Source organism: Thalia democratica, chromosome 1 (assembly GCF_965202585.1).
Source record: "Thalia democratica chromosome 1, ktThaDemo2.hap1.1, whole genome shotgun sequence".
Lineage (NCBI taxonomy): Eukaryota > Metazoa > Chordata > Thaliacea > Salpida > Salpidae > Thalia > Thalia democratica.
Window position 1 is genome coordinate 89,861,324 of NC_139165.1, and position 20,060 is coordinate 89,881,383.

Sequence of the window (20,060 nt, forward strand, 5' to 3'; positions counted from 1 at the left end):
AAGGGTATGTAATATAATGTTCTTTATATTCTGATGTAATGTTAGTTTACCTTATTTGAACAATGTTATGAATGAAAACATTTCCAAAGCCTTACAATTGCATTTAGGCAGCTAATAGATATTTTTTTAATTTCCTTTCTGGCAAAAACATCAAAAAAGTTGGCCTAAATTACGTATTTTTTTCGAACCCCCTAAAGGTTATGGCTCGTAAAATTACTAAAGGGATTAAAACAAACATACTCGGCTTAAAAGCTCAATGTAAAAATTTAAATAGGTTTTTATATAAACCCAAAAGTGGGTAATACTACCCGTTGGAGCGATAATTGCTTTCAGAAAGCGATAACTAATGAGGCAATGAAAACATAAATGATTAACTGGTAAAGAAGTGGTTTTTATTTAAATTTCTCCTTGAGAGAGCAATTTTGAAAATAAGTCTAGACAGTCTTGAAACATCCCTTGCAATATCGGCTATTATACTGCTTAATTGGAAAAAAAAGAATCATGATAATATTATTTCTTGAGAAACCTGTGGTTTTGGGCAAGAGAATATTTGTTCAGGTCAACTTTTTATAACTCAGAACAACTCCTTCAAATTCAACGCTTCGAATTATATATTTTTATGTTTTACTAGGTACTTTACTTGAACAATAATATTTTTAGCATGATGTTTTCTTTCATATATGATTAAGTTTTTAAGAAGATCTCCTATTGTTTTTTTTTTTTTTTGTTTAGAGTAGTAGCTTTTAAAATTAATATATACCAAAATTTAAGATATTCATAGAATAAAATATATTTTTAGCGATAATTTATAAATAATTATTACTATAAGAAATATAAATAAATTTAAGTTTACTCTAACAACTATAAATAAAGCTAATCGTTTTAAATTTAACAGACGGTATGTAATAAAAATACAAAAAAAAGTTTATTTTAGCATAATTAACATAAGTCATAATAAAAACGTTTTTTAATCAGAGCTTTCCTAAAATGTTTTATAAAAAGTAAAACCTTATTTAATTAGACTTTTAGATTTTTAGATTGGTATGAAGCAAGTGCAAAATAACAAGCTACGTATTCCAAACGTTTGTAATTCAAACTAAAAACGTGCAATAAATAACCTAATATTCTAACCTAAAACAATAAAACTAAATACTTCTTTTGATAAACAAAAACATACATCCCTACTAAAAAATATTAAAATATAACAACACATAAAGTGTGGACACTTCTAAACATTTTCCATAAATTCAACTCAGATAGATTAGTTTCAAACTAAAAAAATTCAAGCCTTTTTTGCCTAACAAAAATTCATACTAGCAAATACTTATCAGGCAAGATGAAAAAGCACCACTAAATTGACTAAACATTCATCTAATTCGTTTTCTAAACTTTTCAGTTGTAAGAATTGGCTTTGTGTTTTGGCAGAAACTGGAAGCTTTTCGGAACTGGGCCAAGTAGCATTTCGCTGTGAAAAAAAATATGATATAAAATAATATTAAATTAATTACTATCTAATATGATTATTAAAGATATTCAAGAAATTAAAAGTAGTTTCTTTTTTCATTTATATTTGCAACACTTAGCAAAACAGTTTTACATGTTGTGTTATCCAACATGAAATTCAATAACAATCTTTGTTAAAAATCTTAACCATAAGTATTTTTGCCTTTTAAATTCATAGACATGAAAGTAGTTTTTAAACCAGCTCATTTCAAGCTTAAAATTTAAAAATAAATTTAAAGTTAAAAACTAACAACATATATAGAATATTATAAAATATAGTATACAGTTTTAGTACTATTTTAATTTTGTAATACTTATAACAGCTTCACATTTAGTTTATCAAACAATTCAAATAACAACTTAATTTTGACCTAATAAAACTAAATTTAAAGTTAAAAAGTATAATGGATATAGTACACAGTTTTAGTACTTAAGTTTTGTAATAATTGTATCTTTAGCATCAAACAAACAACACAACCCACCTTATTTTCACCTAATAAAGAATTAAATTTTTGTGTAACAGCTTTACATTTAGCAAACACACAATTCAACCAACCTAATCTTCACCCAATAAAACTAAATTTAAAGTTAAAAAGTATAACGCATATAGTACACAGTTTTAGAACTTAAGTTTTGTAATAATTGTATCTTTAGCATCAAACAAACAACACAACCCACCTTATTTTCACCTAATAAAGAATTAAATTTTTGTGTAACAGCTTTACATTTAGCAAACACACAATTCAACCAACCTAATCTTCACCCAATAAAACTAAATTTAAAGTTAAAAAGTATAACGCATATAGTACACAGTTTTAGAACTTAAGTTTTGTAATAATTGTATCTTTAGCATCAAACAAACAACACAACCCACCTTATTTTCACCTAATAAAGAATTAAATTTTTGTGTAACAGCTTTACATTTAGCAAACACACAATTCAACCCACCTAATCTTCACCTAATAAAACTAAATTTAAAGTTAAAAAGTATAATGGATACAGTATACAGTTTTAGTACTTTTTTAATTTTGTATCACTTATAACAGCTTCACATTTAGTGCTATAAAACAATTCAACCCACCTAATTTTCACCCAGTCCCTGCAGTCACCCGAGGCGAACAGCGTTTCGAGGTCGTTCCTGCCAACGTACTGCGGCGGCCTCTCGTTGATGCACTGCGGCTGCTGCTCCAACAAGCCCAGTGGAATGTACCTGTTTGTTGTGTTTATTAAATTATTAGTAAACTAGTATATATTACAGTGGAATGTACCTGTTTGTTGTGTTTATTAAATTATTAGTAAACTAGTATATATTACAGTGGGATGTACCTGGTTGTTGTGTTTATTAAATTATTAGTAATATAGTATTAATACTGATTGATCTGCAAAATCGTTAAATTAAATTGATCTATAACAATTGTTATTATTGCTGCTGTTCCAATAACCCCAGTGGGATGTATCTGGTTGTTGTGTTTTATTAAATTATTAGTAATATTATATTGATTTTGATAGATCTGTAAAACAATTAAATTGAACTATAATAATTCTTATTATTGCTGCTGTTCCAATAACCCCAGTGGGATGTATCAGGTAACTATATTAATTTTTTAGTGACCACTTTAAATATATATATATATTGATATTTTTCTTTATTCAATTTAGAAAATGTATATTTATTTAAATACTATGTTTAATCGACTACTTCAAAACTTTAAACTGGCTTTAAACTATTTCATAATAGATACTAAAAATTAAACTTATTAAAAGTGAAATATACATTTAAAAATGTATTTGTATACATATAATCTATAAAACATACGTAGATTAACTTTTAATATCCTAATAATATATTTGTCTATGCTAAAATCAGAAAATGTAAACATGGAGTTTTCATTTAAGAACAACTTTATTTTCTTCTGTAATTTCAGTTTTATAACTTTAAAACAACATAAGTTTTCACCTGAACAAGAAAGATAGCCACTAAATAAGTAAGAATCTCCTCGTGTTTTCAACACCCTTATCATAAAATATTAAATATAACATAAATGTTTATAATCCAACCTGAACAAGAAAGAAAGCCACCCAAGCAAAATTCTCCGCGTATTTTCAACACCCTTATTATTTAGTTAATACAAATATATACAAACATATTCATATTCCAACCTGAACAAGAATGAAAGCCACTCGAGCAAGAATCTTCTCGTATTTTCAACTCCCTTGTTGTCGCTGCCCCAGTGCATCAGCCCCTCGTCCACGAACATCTTCAGCACGTCGAACCTCTCATTGGACGAAATGTCCCAATCCCTTCGCTCCTTGATCTCCTGGAACAACCACGGCTTGATCAGGGCGCCTCTGTAGATTGAATATTTTGTTACAATAAATAATTAATATATATAAAATACTGTAAGCTGCACAATGCATAGCCTCTGTTTGAGATTAAAAAAGTTAGTTGATTAAAGTAAACAAAATTTAACTTTATGACCATATGATTTAATTATAAATTTCATTTTTAACATATTAAAATAGGGTAGTAATAATTTCAAGCTTTAATTGCTCTTGGAACAATCAAGGCGTGTGTAAATTGCGAGGTTCAATAATTTTAGTTGATTGTTAGGTTTTATTGTTAGGTTAGACATTACTGTTGGGGTTTGATTCTAATTTATTTGTTTAATATCAACCGTTTGATAATAACCGTTTAATGAGCGCTCCTCTGTGTTAGGTTGGAAAGAAAAATGATTAAAAAGTATATCATATCTATGTTAATATATAATAATATTAGTTGTTACATTTTATTATTAATTTAAGGGTTGCCACTCGTTTTTTCAAAAAAAAAATCAGGTTTTTCAAATTTCTTCTAGGTTTTCATTGTGCACATTTTTGGGTCTATTTTTAGTTTAAAGTTAAGTTTAAGCTAACAAAATGTGTTAAATTGCAAAAACATTGAAAAGATACTGTAAAGCTACTTTAAATATGTTTTTTGATAAAATTATGCTTTAAATTTATACAGTTGAAAGATTAATAGCCATGAATTTGTTTTTACTTGTTGTGAATAAGCAGTGTTTCCTTTATCTTACAAAGTCTTAAATGAATTTTGCAGTTGAAAAATATCATTTCTTCATTACCTGAGGCTGAAATGCAGTAATTTAGACTTTGTTTTTGTAAAGTTGAGATACAAATAAAGAATTAGGAAAAAAATACTTAAAGTTTTGTGCATCAATTTAAAAAATAAATCAATATTCAAGTTTATGTTTATTTTATTTTTTTTTTATAAAAGGAGTTCTTAAAAATATCTAACTATTGCAATTACAAATGAACATTTTAGGTCAAAACTTATTGTAAAAAAACTGAGAACTTAATTTTTCTAAAACTGAATAGCAGATAAAAAAATGTTTAATGAGTTATAACTTAAATAAGTACATATATATTAGAACAACTTCTAATAATATTGAATTTTAACAACTATTCTTAATAAGAAATGTAACAACAACTTGTTTAATTACAAATTATTCAATCTGTACAACCTACATCTTATGTTAAGGGTCGGAAAAGTTTTATGAGTAACATAAAGTTGTTATGATATTAAACTGAACATCTCAATACAGTAAATATGCTTAAAGGTTACAAAACTGCGTTTTACATGGATAAATATCGGTTGCAACGGTTGTAAACTTTAAACATTAGAAATAACGGTTGTAAACTACATGATGTTTCAACTCATTCTTAAAATTTACAAATGTTCTTATTCACATCATAAAAACGTTTAATAAAATGGATCTAGACTAGTTAAACTACGCCAAAAAAACAAAAAAGTGACTTTTTAAAATCAAATAAAAAATTTAAACAATTGAAAGCAAAATTAACACAAAAGAGAAGAAACTTTTAATGACATACGTATTTTTAACATCCCTTACATAAAACCGGTTCTACGCAAAAGCCACATGTGGTTACTGCTTCAATGCAGCATTAAAGCTTGTTACAAAACACATTAAAGCTTAAAACATATTCAAGCTTGTTATAAAACAATGTTTGAAGGTCAAAAAAGTTTTCATTGATTTTAATCTTTTTCAGCAAAAATTGCTTGATTTTATTTACACTGGAGTTAAGTTTATAAATGACTTTGTTTTAACTAATTGTTAAAAATCAAGGTCAACCATGTTAACTTATTTTAACTTTGATGTAAATTTATGCTAAAATTACTGGGATATACTGAACAACTAGCTGGTTGTAAAAAATACATTTATATACACCTTAATAAATTATATTAACCTTAAAATTTAACTACTAAAACCGACTTTTTAAAATAAGGAAATTTGCAAACTTGTGGTAATTATGATATGATAAACAATCACACATAAAACTTTATTATATTCATATTTTTAAATTGTAGTTGTAATTTCATAACAAAATGTTTGTTTAAAATAGTAAATGGCTACTAATTAAAACATATATTTAGATTTTCAGGTGAAAAACTTAGTTTTGACAATTAATTATAAAAAATAATACTTTATTTTTTGTTTACCATTTATAAGTAATTACCTGAAAAAACCTTTTTTTTTGTATTTTTTTAGTATTTAAATAGTAATATTTAACAAACAATTAAAAAACAACCGACCTTCCGATCATAACTCCGTCTATCGAAGTGTTGTCTATGACGTCATAGTAATCGTGCATGGTCAGCACGTCGCCGTTGCCAAATATGGGCATGGGAGAAGCGTGCTGAGCGCACTTGTCCACGTACGTCCAATCGGCGGCCTTGGTGTACCTCGCCTCGCGCGACCTTCCGTGGATCTGTTGGGGAAATTTGTTTACTAGATTAAGATGCAAACTAAAATTATCAGCTTTTAACTGTGCACTAACTGACGTTGGTACATAAAGTTTAAATAGAAATAGAAATAGATATTTAATTTTCTCAAAATTCTTGGTGTACCTCGCCTCGCGCGACCTTCCGTGGATCTGTCGGGGATACATTCCACATTTAGTAAAATTTAAATTTTTATGTTATTTTGTCGTAGATCTGTTGAGTAAACTAATAAATGTTCAACTAAACAATAACAGCATATTTAGGTTTTTTTTTGGTTTCATTAACTAAAAAGTTTTATTAGTCGTCTGCTGTAGGTATTTAACAAACAATAAAAAGTAAATAAAATCAACTATAAATTTTATTTTTCTAAAAAAAATTGGTGTGCTTCGCCTCGCGCAATCTTTCATTTATCTGTTGTGGAAATATTGATTTTGATAAAATTTTTAGTTTAGTTTTCAGTTATAACATAATACACATATAATTTGTTTTTTTTCGCTGTCTAATGTGAATCTGTGGTATGGAAAAACGCATGTACAGGAGTAGAACTTAATACTTCTGTTGGAAAATCAATTTATTATTTGAAAATAGTTTCAAGCAAAACAATTTGTAAAAGTTTTGAATTGAATAAAAACTTTACAGTCACTTTTTTTGTGAATCTAGAAGTGTTTGCTAATAGCAATTGTTCGTGAAAAGTTCTGAAAAGTTTACCATTCGTTGAAGCAAAAAATAACATAAGTGACCAAAAACTGGCGTGGGTCGGCCTATTTTTATTAAACAACCTTTAAAAAACCTGAGTGTATTTATATTTTCTGAATAAGGGCCTCTGGGAGAACCTACTATTATATTCTTTATGTTTAGATTTAATTTCAAAATCACAAAGCCTATATACATGTATAAGACTAGCATTAGTTTGCCAAAAAATCAAACTAGCTACGAGTTTTTCAAATTTCTCAACCAAGTTTTAACAATTATCCTTAGTGTGAGGTAACAAAAGTATGTTTTAGCTTATAGTCAACTACATTTACAGTAGCTTCAAATTGGAACTAACGCATCAAACGTAGTAGGAATTTAGCCATCACTAACTTGCCTTTTTTATAAACACAATAAGAATACATCTACTTGTGGGTTTCACATTATGACGTCACTAAGGGCTTCAAGTGCACTAGCTTAAAATGGTGAATAGTTTTTGATTTAATTAGAATTACCTTACTTTTTTTATTTTAATGTAAACCAGTGTTACTTAATATGTGCATTTTAGTGTGTGTGAAATTACGATGAAGAATAAATGATTTTTGAAATAAAACTGTAGCGTATATTTGCTATTTTCACAATATGACGTCACTAGAGGTTTTAAATTTTTTAAGAGTTATAATTCACTACACTAACTATGTTTATTGCTTTAATTTAAACTTACCGCTCCATTTTTGTCATTTGAATCTAGATTAGTGTTTTCTAGAACGATCACAGTAGTGTGCAGTGCATAGATGCTTATTTACCAAACATGAAAATTGTTATGGCTAAAAAAAGTAATCATAAAAAAACTAATATGTATCGAAAGTTGTTTCAGAAAATTAACTTTTGACAGTTCCTTGGGGGTTTTAATGTACTATCTAACAGAAATATATGGGATGCAACGTATACTTTAACTTGTTACAAACTTAAACAAAACACCAATACTAACTGCACTAAAATGATTTTAATTTATTACCTCTTCTTGAAATATTTTAAATGTCCTTATTATTTAATTTTACAAAGTTGCTTAATAGTTGAAATCATTACATTTATGCTTTTAAAAAAATATTTTTTTATTTATCCTATTTATAGAGCTTTTTTAATTTTTATCATGTTCTACAAGTAAATTATTTTTAAAACAACAAAAACTTATTTGAATAGTATTAATTAATTTCATGACTTAATCTTATAGTATAATTTTTCAAAATTATACTTCAAGAACTTTTTTCAAGTTCTACAAGTAAATTTTTTAGAAAACAAAAACTTTTCAACTAGTAATAATTATTTTCATGACTTACTTAAAGTTTTATTAATTAACCAAGCTTGTGGGCACATATGTACCCACATACGAATGTGTAGTAACACAATTGCAGCAGTGTTGCAAAATCATCGTTGCACGTTGCGTAACTTTTATATTTACATAACACCTATTACAATGGTGCACGCAAGTTTAACTTAATTAGTTGTATTATTACAACACAGGCTTGTATATAATATTTATCTCCATCTAAAAATTAACTACATATTTTAAACAAATAACAAAAGATTTAATATTTTACCTCCTAAAAACAATTTTCATTAATAGAGATTTTATAGTAATACTTATACTTACTAAAGTTTTACAGTTATTTATTGCAGTTAAATTTAATTCAAACCTGTCAACTTGTTTACCCTCCTACATAAAAAAATTCTAATTCTAAATAAAAATAATACTTAAAAAAAAATTTCAATAATCAAGTATAAGTATCTAGCAGATCAAAACCTATATAAAACTAACAGTAACAATATAAATAAATAATGTATGTTAATAAAATAAATATATTTAAAAAAAACTTTCAACAAACAAGTAAAAGTATTTAGTAGATCAAAACTAACAGTAACAATATTGCATCCTCTTTATCAAAATGAACTTTTAAAAACTTTCATAATTTAAAATTATTTTATAGTAATTTTAAACTATATACGAACAAGCAACTAACGGTGACGAGATCGCATCCGAGCTCCCTCAGTTCGGGCAGCAGCTTGTGGGCGGTGTTCCTTCCGGTGTACACGCCGGTGCGCATCTTGCAAGTTAATGGAACGTCCAGCACCCGCTTCATGCAGTGCACGATGTCGAACAGCTTGTTAGTCCTCCTCATCAGACCCGACCCTGCGCCCTGCAGTGTGTGAATTTTTTTTTTTTTTAATTTTTATTGGTTATATTATCAACTTGTTCGTCCTTCTCGTTAGACCCGACCCCGCGCCCTGTAATATTTATTTTTTATAAAAATTTTTTTGGTTGTATTATTAACTTGTTCGTCCTTCTCGTTAGACCAGGGTTTCCCAAGCTTTTTTTTTCAAATTGCCCCCTTTGGAGAAATTAAAAAGGCTTTTGCCCCCTCCAACACGACTACCATTTAAAACACCTAAGACCTTTTTTTTTTGCTCTTCATCTGCAGCTCAATAATATCTAGTGCAAGTTTCAAAATTTTAAAATCGCCCCCCTTTCGCCCCTTTACTAACTATTGCCCCTCAACTTTTTAAAATCGCCTCCAGGGGGCGGTACCGCCCACTTTGGGAAGCCCTGCATTAGACCCTGCACCCTGTAATGTTATTTGTTTTAATAAAAATAATTCTGGTTAAATTGTTTTATGCAGCAAACAATGTCGAACAACTTGTTGGTGCGACCATGCATTCTGTAATGAATGTGTGTGAATTGGTGTTTGAATTATTTAAGTTTAACTTTACTTTTTGTTGTAAAAGTTAACTCAAATTGAAAAGTGCACTATGTCGAAAGCATGTTAAACCTGACCCTGTACCCTACAATTGTATATGAAGTTAGTGTTTGATTTGTTAAAGTTGGCACAGATATAAATTTTGTGGAAAAATATTTTTAAAGCAAAGTCTTAAGAAACAAAGAATCCTTAAATCTATTGGTCTTAAAGTATTGAGTATTGTTCTTTTCAACCATTAAGCCAAAAAAAAAATTATTATTAGCACTTAAAGATTTCATAAGTGTTGAATTAAGTTATAATAAAAAATGAAAAACTTTTTTTTTCTATCAAAAAAGTAGTGTTATTTAAAATGCAAAAAATATAATGTTAATATAATAAAATGTGCCTATATGAAAACAATTTGTACACAAAAATGTTAATGCAAAAAAGTTAAATGAGTAAGTTTAAATTTAATTTTTAATATTCTACTAATACTAAGAAAATTATTTATACGTGAAACACCTTTAAACGCTATGTCATTAAAAAACTCAACAAATTTAAGGTTAAACTAATATTTGCAATGCGTCAGTAAACAAACAAACGTTCTTTCTGTTAACATTTGTCCGCGCTTTTTATCAAAAAGTTTCAAGTGTGCATTTTTAGTTTCACAACTTTAAGCTACATAAGAAACATAAATTCAATTATTACAGAAACTCAATTGTTACAGAGACCAAACTACTTTTTACCAGTGCTATAAAAACTATCCAACTTGCAAAGCTAAAAATTTCAAATACAAACATAATACGCTTTTTAAAGGGCACTTGAGCATGAAAAGCTATTTTCGTTGAAGGTCACAGTGCGTTGCAAGATAGTTGAAAACGAGTGCGTGATATTGAGTTTATTACATGGTTGAATAAATTGTAAAGTTTCATGTTGTTGTACTTTTTGTTATATAGCTACTTACTTGATTCGATTTGACTTTTAAACATCTATAAAGTTATTTCCAGTAAAAAGTGAACAACATTAATAGTAAAATATATATATACTACCAAAGTACATTTATTTGCTACCGTTTATTTAGTTTTTTTTTTTTTTTTGGTGAAATCTCATTCAAACACGCTTAACCTACTTGATATATTTCACAACTTAGACTTGTAGGTTTATGTAAATTTTGTATTAATAACATTAAATAAACAGCTTTCTTCTTATATAGAATATCAACAGTACAAATCACGTTGATATCATAGAAATTAAAGTTAATTTTTCAGTATTTATTTATTATAAAACCTCGATAGAAACAGACCTTTTTATAAACGAGATCAATAGGGCAGCCCATGTTGATATCATAGAAGTCAATGTCAATTTTACTGTTCAACATTTCGGCGCATCTGGTCATTGAGTCTGCGTATCCACCCGCTATCTGTGTGAATAAACATATTCTGAATAAAATTATTAAAATAAGTGAAAAAACTTTTATCATAGCATACTCTTCTGGTATAAAAGTATACAATAAATATAACTTAACTTGTAAATTAAAGTACAACATTTTTTAAACGTTTTAGTCCTTTTGAAAGAAAAATTATTTTTTTTTTTTTAATTCAAGACATTTATCCTTTGTATAAAAATTGGCAATTGAGAATAAAAGACATATTTAGTGAAATATCTATACAAAAAACAAACTCTAGCTAGACTTAAAGTATTATAGGATCAAAACAAAATAGTCAAATACCTGCACGCCGAATATGTCTTCGCAGGGGTGCCTCTTCAGCAACGCCCACTCGGACGTCTGGCCCCTGAGCAGGTTGGTGCACATGGCCATCTCCCCGCACGTGATGTCCACCCCGAACCGCTTGCACACCACCCTGAACGGCAGGTTGCCCACCTGTTGTTTGAATTATGGTTTATTTATTATTTGTCACTTGATATATATAAAAAAATATTTTATGCTAAAGAAAAGCAAGTCACTGAAAATTTGTCTTAAAATTTCGGTTCGTTTGTTATTTTCCGCTTTAAACACAGCATTTATTCCAAGCAAAACACGAGTTAGATACTTGATACAATCAAATAAATGTTTAGTTTTTAATAAAACCAATCAGCCCAACAGTCAATAGAATAGTTTACTTTTTAAAATTAAAACACCTTTATAAAATTTCCAACGACCTAACAAAATTAATTTTTTTTACAAAATCAAGGGCACCAACATTAAATGGTTCATCTTTTTAAAACATTTAAACACCAAACTAACAGTGGTCAACGGAGCCAGGTACGTTTTGTGCCTGAAATCAAGAGTCTTCTTTTCAGTGGTGCGCAGGGGTATCATGTCAAAATCAGATACGGGCCCCAGTTTTTCCTGCTTTTCATCAATTGCTTTATTCACTGCGTTTTCATCGGTCGCTTGCACGCTGTTAACAGTGTTTTCTTGATTCTCGGCATTAATCCCGGTAGGATCAGGCGAAGGTTCATCATTCCGACAACAACTCGAACCGTTTTCGTCAGTTTTTGGCTGTTGTTGATTACCTGTGTCAGAAACTGCATTTTCTTCCTTGGCTTCTGTTGGCTGTTCGCTTTCGTCTGTTTTGGATGGGTTGTCACAAGATTCAGCTTCTACTTCTGGTAACATGTTTTGGTCATTTGCACTTTGCTCTGTGTTCTGAAAAGACAATTATCATATTGAAACTATTAAAAACTACCACAACCATTTGTTATTTGTCAGAACTTAAGTATTCATAAAACACTCATTAGAAATTTTTAAGAAAACAGCAGTTAGCATTTTTTATTTTGACAATTTTTATGATATATGTACTTATTAAACCATACACAAACACCACACAGAAAATATTAAAACTTTTAAAAACTACCACAACCATTTATTTATTTGCTATAAGTCGAGTATTTTTAACACAAACAAAACACTCATTGTACACTTTAAAGGAAACATCTGTTAGCATTTTTTGTTCGGACAGTTCTTATAATGTATATACTTATTAAACCACACACAAACACCACACAGAAAAATTAAACTTCACTTACTTTTTTGTGTAAATGTCCCCAAACATGCAAAAATAATAATTTAACTGAAACAAAACATGTATAAAAATTAGCTAACTTTTTCTGTTTGATTGTTTTCGGCTTCTTCGACTTTAACCCTCTTGCAATCAACGCCGCCGTCTCCGTCCATCTTCCTCTTGCTCTCCACCATCTTGCTCCTCTCCCTCAAAACTTTCTCCGACTTGACAAACTTTACGGTTTTCTTCCTCAGCTGGTTGCTCAGGTCTTTGTTGAGGACGTTGATCATCTCAACGGGGTTAACCTCGTCCTTGCTCTTGTTGATCCATCCTTTATGAAAAGATTTAAATTGAAAAAAAGAATAAAATTGATAAAAAGTATCGTATGTTTTTAATATTATACTATTATAAGATGTTCTATACTTGCAAGATTGCCACAGATTAAGCTTAGAAAAAATCCTGACTTTTCCTGACTTTTTCCTGATTTCTTACTAAAATTTTCCTGACTTTTCTAAATCAAGTTCTTAATTGAAACTTATTCTAAAATACATAATCAAACACTTAAAACTATATAAAGCTTTCAATAAATGTAATAAAATAATTAATTTTTACTTTACTTTAAAATATTTTTATGTAACTATATTTAGCTATGTATTTCAAAATTACTGTTTATAACTAAATTTGCACTATATTACTATCAGATTTTAGCAAGTTTATTCTGATGAAGACCTAAACGAAATTAATTAATAACCCTTTTTTTAAATGAATGACTTATGTTTTAACTTTTTAGTTAAAATAATTAACATAAAAAACTGAATATGATTACTGTTAATATACCTTGAGTAATTACAAAAGAAGTATAAAAACTTAAAAAATACATTTCCTGTTTTAAAACATAAATTAATTTTCAAGTCAAAAAACTATCCTGACATTTGGAAAATCTCAAACAAATTTGAGTCAATTTTTAAAAAAACCTGAATAAAACTCAAAAAAGCTTAAACAAATAACAACCCATATATTATATTTAAACTTTATGACATTGCTAATACTAAATCTTTCTCTTCACCATGCTCAATAAATCTGCATGCAAGTTTTTGAAAATTTTAATTTAAATCAATTTTATCAGAACTTACAAATTAAATCTCAATTAAGATACCAAAATCATAACAAACAAAAAAAAAACTTTCTTAAACACAAAACTTCTCATCATCATGATCTTAATCAAATCTCAATTACAAACAAATGCTTTTCACAAACACCCCACCTTTCTCTTCATCATGCTCGATATGTTCCGAGGAAAATCTGCACGCGAAGCCGAACCGGCAGTGGCCCTGCTTGTTGTAAGTGGGGCAGTCGGCTGATATGTCACGTGGCTTGTCGCGCATGAACTCATCCACGTTATGTTGGTACTTGCACTTTTCGCCGAAGAAACACCCGCCCTCCTTACCTATCTGTTGGAATTTTCATAAATTAATATATTCCTTAATTGTATACTAGTGAGGGTAGAATATGTAAATATAAGAATTCTATTAATATACAAAATATAATTTATGTTGATATTATTTGCATTTGTCGCCGAAAAAACATCCCCCTTCCTTACCTATCTGTTGAGGGTATTGATGCTTAAATATGCATTTATTCAAATTAGTGTAAGGAAAAAACTGACATTTAAAAACGTGCAAAAAAAGTTTTTCTTTTTTATGTTGCCGTAAAAATATGTCTGAATGAATAAATTTCATTATTAAATTTCATTTTATTTCATTAATAAATATTAAATATGTTTTGTTTTGTTTTATTGCTTGAAGATTAAACGTAAACATGAATTTACTTTCCTTTAAGTGATTTTTGTCTTTTACTATATCCTTAAAGATTTTTAAAAATGGTCAATTTTAGTTTTTAATAATAAAATGTTTGGACCCCATATGGCCTTAGTTAACTTAGTTAAACTTCTTACTCGCCTATATTTTAGAGTGGAGGAAAATAATTTATATAAAAATAAATAACAATTTTATTAATTTTAGTTGTGTGGAATTTTTTTTATTGAATACTTTAAACTATTACTACTTATTTATCACAGAAGCACTAATATAACAAGCTAGATTTCTTTCATTAAACACACAACAAGTTTGCACCGCTTAAAAACCATAACGAAAAAAACTAACAAGGCTGGGGCAGAGCTGTTTTGATAATTCTTCCCTGAAAGTGTAAGGTCTCTTCTTGTTCTGACCTCTCTTCCTACCCTTCTTGCCTTGTTTCTGTGGTGGTTGTTCTTCTTTCTTTTCCTCTTTAACCTCTTCTACAACCTCTTTAACAGCTGGTTTTTCTTCTGCAGCCGGTTTTTCTTCTACAGGCTTTTTTGTTTTTATCACCACATATCTAAAATATATATAAACTAAACATTTGGACTACACGTTACTAACTTTTATTAATGAAGAAAACTTTATTTCAACTTGTTACTGTTTCTAAAAATTTGCACACACAACTCAAAACATTTTTGACTTATTTTTGATTATTTATGTGTAATTGTCATTAAATGTGTGAATCAAGTAAAAGTAGTAGTTCTAACAACTTTTATACTAACTCTTTCTTCACATGTGCATTGCCATCCATATTCTCAGGAAAAAATCCCCTGTAGCTGCTTTTTAATTGGTCGAAATCCATTGCAAATATAAATAAAAGCTATAAAAATACTACTGATAACTACCAAGTACAAATAAGTGATAACCTAGAGGATACATAATTCGAGATTAAATAGCAGAAAAGTACACAATGTAATTAAACGATGTTGATTGGCATATAATGTATAGGATATCAATTGACAAAAGTAAGTATGCATAAGCGCAAGTCAAACTGTACCAAAATAATTTCACTAAAACTGTTGCATAGTTATTTGATGTTAAAAAATAATTAAGAGTATGATAACTTTTAACAATTTGTTTTAAATAAAGACATGTGTTTAAATTTATAAAAAAAGATTAAAGTTTGTGCATTAAGAAATTATTAGCTGTTCAGCAAAAAATACTATTAGATCAAACTTTATAGAAGGCTAATCTTAACAATATCACAATTAATACAAACAGGAATACTAATCTAAATATGTGCATTGTACAGAATATTTTGACTAAAAACATAACAAAATTAAATTAAGCATAGTTGATAAAAAAATTTGAGATTTAAAGATTCTGATGTTTACACATAAAAACATTATTATACTACATAAAATAATTAATTATTTACAAAATATAAATGTTTTTCATTATGTACATATTTTCACGTTAAGGTCAATTCTCTTCTAAACATCGAACCCGAGCTTCCTCAGGCAAGCGCTGTGCTGCTCCACCAAGCTCTGACAGTTCTCTTCTCCCTTCTCCTCCACACAAGCCTCCATGGCCTTTCTCTCCTCCACGCACTCGCAGCAAGGCTTGAGCAAGTTGCCTTCTGCGTCGCGGGGCTGGCCCGGCTCCAAATTGGCGGTGGCGGCTTGGTCTGACATTTTGTATCTAAAAATCTGATTATTTATAATAAACCTGGAAATAAATAAAGTGTCAGACACATAAGTGCAATTGAAAGCTATCGTGTGGCATGGTTACTAAAATAGAAATGTTTGTACACAATCAATTGAGCTATAAAAGTACCTATGTTTTTGTAAGAAAACAATTTGAATGACTATGTTAATACATGTCAGTTCGTGGGAAATACACACAGGTTAGTATGGTAAAAATTCCATTATTAAAAATAACAATTTAAACTAGTATAACACAATAAGTGCATGAAAGGGTATTTTAACTCGGTTATCAGAAGAATTTACATTATTTGCTTTAAACATTAAAAAAAATGTAACAGTTAAAAACAAAACTCCTAGGTGTGTTTGACACTGAAAAGCTATACACAATATGTACACTAAAATGTCCAAAAACAAAAATGTCTCAGGATCAACAACTTTCTTTTCTTATTCATCTAAACATTGAAGCCGAGGTCCCTCATGCACTGCTTGTGCGCCTCGATCAAGTCCAAGCACTTCTCCTGCCCGTTCTCAACAATGCACACGTCCCTCACCTTCTTGGTGTCCAGGCACACGCAGCACGGCTTCAGCGGGTTGCCGTCCTTGTCCACCGGCTTGGAGGATTTGGGTGCTGCTGGTGCTTCTGCTGGTGCGGGTGCGGGTGCTTGGTCAGACATGACTGTTTTTTTTTATTTTATTTAATTCTGTAAAATAACGTTTTTGTAAACTTGAAAATTGTTTTTAATTTAGAAACAGATACATGTATATGTTAGTTATTTGTCCTATTTAAAATTTCTTACTTCAGAGTTGCTACTATTGGAAACAAAAAAGTCAGCTTAAGTAGCTAAAATTAAGGAAAATTAAATAAATAAATTTGAAGTAAAAACTAAAACATATGGTGTTAATTATTTGTTTAATAAAATTACTTTTTAAGAGAAAGAACAAATAGACTTAAAGTCTTATAAAATAGTCTGATATAAATGACAGTAGCCTGTAGTTTTTCAATTAAAATTAAAACATCCAACAAGGCTAAGTTGATCTGTTTTTTTTATCTTAAAATAGCCAAACTTATCTTGAGTAGCCTTAGTGTGTGGCATTGGTAACCCAGTTTTTTATTTATGCTTCAAAAATAAACTAACATTTAACCTTGTAAGCTGTTGAAATATTAATTTTTATTAAAGCTACAACAAACTTTTACTTAATATTGTCTGCTGCTAAGGCTCATTTAAGACTTTGTTCAAATTGATCAGTTTGTATTCAAATATGATAAGTGAATTAAAATTTATGTTATTTATTTTAAAAAACTTATAAAGCAAAACTTTTATTTGCATTATGGCTTAACTTATGCTATGATATTTTATGTTTACATACACAGGTCCATTCATATAAGTCAGGTTTGCTACACTTTGAAGTAAAAAATCTAGCCTGAATGACAAAACTAGCACAATTTAAAAAAGGAAGTAACATATAATAAGCAAAAAATGGAAATGAAAGTTAGTTATTCAGGATTGAGCATCTAAAAATATCACATTTTAAATATAGGACTTAATATCTAACAGTTAAAAACAATTTTTAACGTTTCATAAAGCCTGAGATTTAGAAAAAATACTAACTATTTTTTTCAAAAATCAACAAAAAAGTTTAAACACGCCTGAATTGTCATAAGTTTTTTTTTTTCAAAAAAGCCTGCGTTATCCTGAGTAGCCTGAGTCACAATTTTTATCTGAAAACTAATTTACTTTTTTTTAACTTTGCTTAAATATACTAAGATCTTTACAGGGTTCGTGCGCGAAATTCCTTTTCATTTAGCCTGACAGAGACCTATTTAGCCTGACATTTTTTCAAAGTAGAAAAAATCACCTTCAGAAGGCATTTTGGGTATTGGGGGGTATTAATTAGCAAATTAACGCAATAAAAGTATTCACAAAACTACTTTTAAAGAAAATAAAAATTTAAATGAATTATTTTTCAACACTTATCCATTGCTTACCCAGCAACTTGAATATTTTTAACTGGTCATTATAATTTCTGCTTCAATGAATTCATACCTTAATTAAATTTTGGGGCTTAGTTACATCCACCACTTATCACCCATATACAGGGTTCGTGTCAATTAGTACTTGAATTCGTCAATTATAAGTTACATGACTGGACCAGAAGCTTTTATTACAATATGTGAATAAGTCTGTAAAAGAAAAACAAAATGTAATTAAACACATCTCTCAAAAACTTTATGTTATCATTAAAGCATCTTAACTTTTGAAATAACAAATTAAACTAATCATGATATTACATACGTTATTTCAAAGAATCCTTTTAAACGAATACATAAAGATAAGTATTAAACACATGATCTGGACTCTAAAACTTATCTTTTCATTAACAACATAATTTTTGAAATAACTACTCAAACTAAAAAAACAGTTTAAGCTTTTTATGTTATTACATAAGCTATTCAAAAAAATCTTTATAAACGAATGAATAAAAAACATTTATACAACTATATAATATATAATAAAATATATAATAAAAAACAGTTTAACCAACTAAGCTCTGAAAAACAAAGCTCATGTAAAAAAATTCAGACAAACAGCTAAGTTGTTGAACTAAACTGTAATGTTTAAACTGTACTTTTTTGTGAATTTTTATAATTATGAGGTATATAATCTACTAAAAATAAAATAATGAAGATTCTTAAAATTATTTTAGAGATTCAACAAAAGTTTCTAAGCACTTATTTTTACAAATACTGACTGATTTTGTCTTAAATAACTAAATCTTTATTTAGAAATAAATTCACATCTCAATTTGATCTTAATTAAAAAATTTCATGCATTTGAACTGACAAAAACTGAGATTCTCAAATTTTTAAACATAAAAACTGATTTAGCCTGACGTTTTTCAACTTTTTTCAAAAAAACTGATTTAGCCTGATTTAGCCTGACTTAGCCTGACGCGCACGAACCCTGTCTTTAGTTTTGAAGCTTTTCAAAATACTGAGAATTTTTTTCATAATAAAAAAATATACTTTTTTTTTAATAAAATTGATGTTAGTAAAAATATTTAAATATTAGTAATGAACTTAGTGTTGATATTTAGAAAAGATTTTTATTAAATGAAGGAAAAGAACTAACTTTAATAAATTAGTCTATTTTTTACTTATTAGTTTGTGCCTTTTATATGAAACTAAAAAACTTCTAACAGTATTAACACATTTCTTGTAAAGCTTGAACAAAAAAATAATGATCTTTTTTTTTCTATTTGATAGAGTCAGGGTTGCCACTCTTTAAGGCAAAAAACTGCCTTAAACTGCCCTCAGTCATCCTGAGTTATTTTTTAAAGTCGCTAAAAAATAAACTTTGCTTCTGGTACAAACCACTTATACCTCATGTTCATTTTTCTTTATATTAATTAAAATGAAGGTTGTATGTGTTTATGCTTCTGCTTTAGATGCTCATTAAACTTTTAAGAAATAGTGTTTCAAAGTTTCAAGTTAAAAGTTTAAATAAACTAAGATTGAAAAACTGAATTTGTTGCTAATTTATTATAAATACTGAACTTTACCACATGAACAACAACAACAGCATCCAAGACAACCTACGACCAGTTTTGTCCTAATTAAGACTTGTCAGGCAGGCATAGTTGCAAGAAACCCTGACTTATTTTGGTTTCTTACGTCTATGCGAGCCTGACAAGTTTTAATTAAGACAAAACTAGTTGTAAATTGTCTTAGATGCTGTTGCTGTTGATCATGTGGCAAAGTTCAATGATTATTGTTGATGGCTCAAAGAATCTCAACTTTGTTTATGATGGCCAAAATAAATACT

At 28.6% G+C, this 20,060-nt stretch overlaps 2 protein-coding genes and 1 pseudogene across 2 annotated transcripts; all 3 read right to left on the minus strand.

Annotated features, from left to right (window-relative positions):
• Positions 1–1,185: 1,185 nt before the first annotated feature.
• LOC145848881 (tRNA-dihydrouridine(47) synthase [NAD(P)(+)]-like) lies at positions 1,186–15,446 on the minus strand. The gene is made up of 12 exons (XM_082954090.1): positions 15,313–15,446; positions 14,894–15,107; positions 13,996–14,182; positions 12,833–13,062; positions 11,972–12,376; positions 11,456–11,608; positions 11,030–11,146; positions 9,013–9,189; positions 6,113–6,288; positions 3,664–3,852; positions 2,585–2,713; positions 1,186–1,465 (listed from the first exon to the last, which is right to left on the minus strand). The coding sequence occupies exons 1-12, from the start codon at positions 15,390–15,392 to the stop codon at positions 1,393–1,395; spliced, it is 2,130 nt and encodes a 709-aa protein (XP_082810216.1). The 5' UTR covers positions 15,393–15,446; the 3' UTR covers positions 1,186–1,392.
• LOC145848907 (cytochrome c oxidase copper chaperone pseudogene) lies at positions 15,411–16,231 on the minus strand (annotated as a pseudogene).
• Positions 16,232–16,258: 27 nt separating this feature from the next.
• Positions 16,259–16,932, minus strand: LOC145848893 (cytochrome c oxidase copper chaperone-like). The gene has a single exon (XM_082954095.1). It carries the CDS (start codon positions 16,908–16,910, stop codon positions 16,689–16,691), a length of 222 nt encoding a protein of 73 aa, XP_082810221.1. The 5' UTR covers positions 16,911–16,932; the 3' UTR covers positions 16,259–16,688.
• Between the last annotated feature and the right edge of the window lie 3,128 nt (positions 16,933–20,060).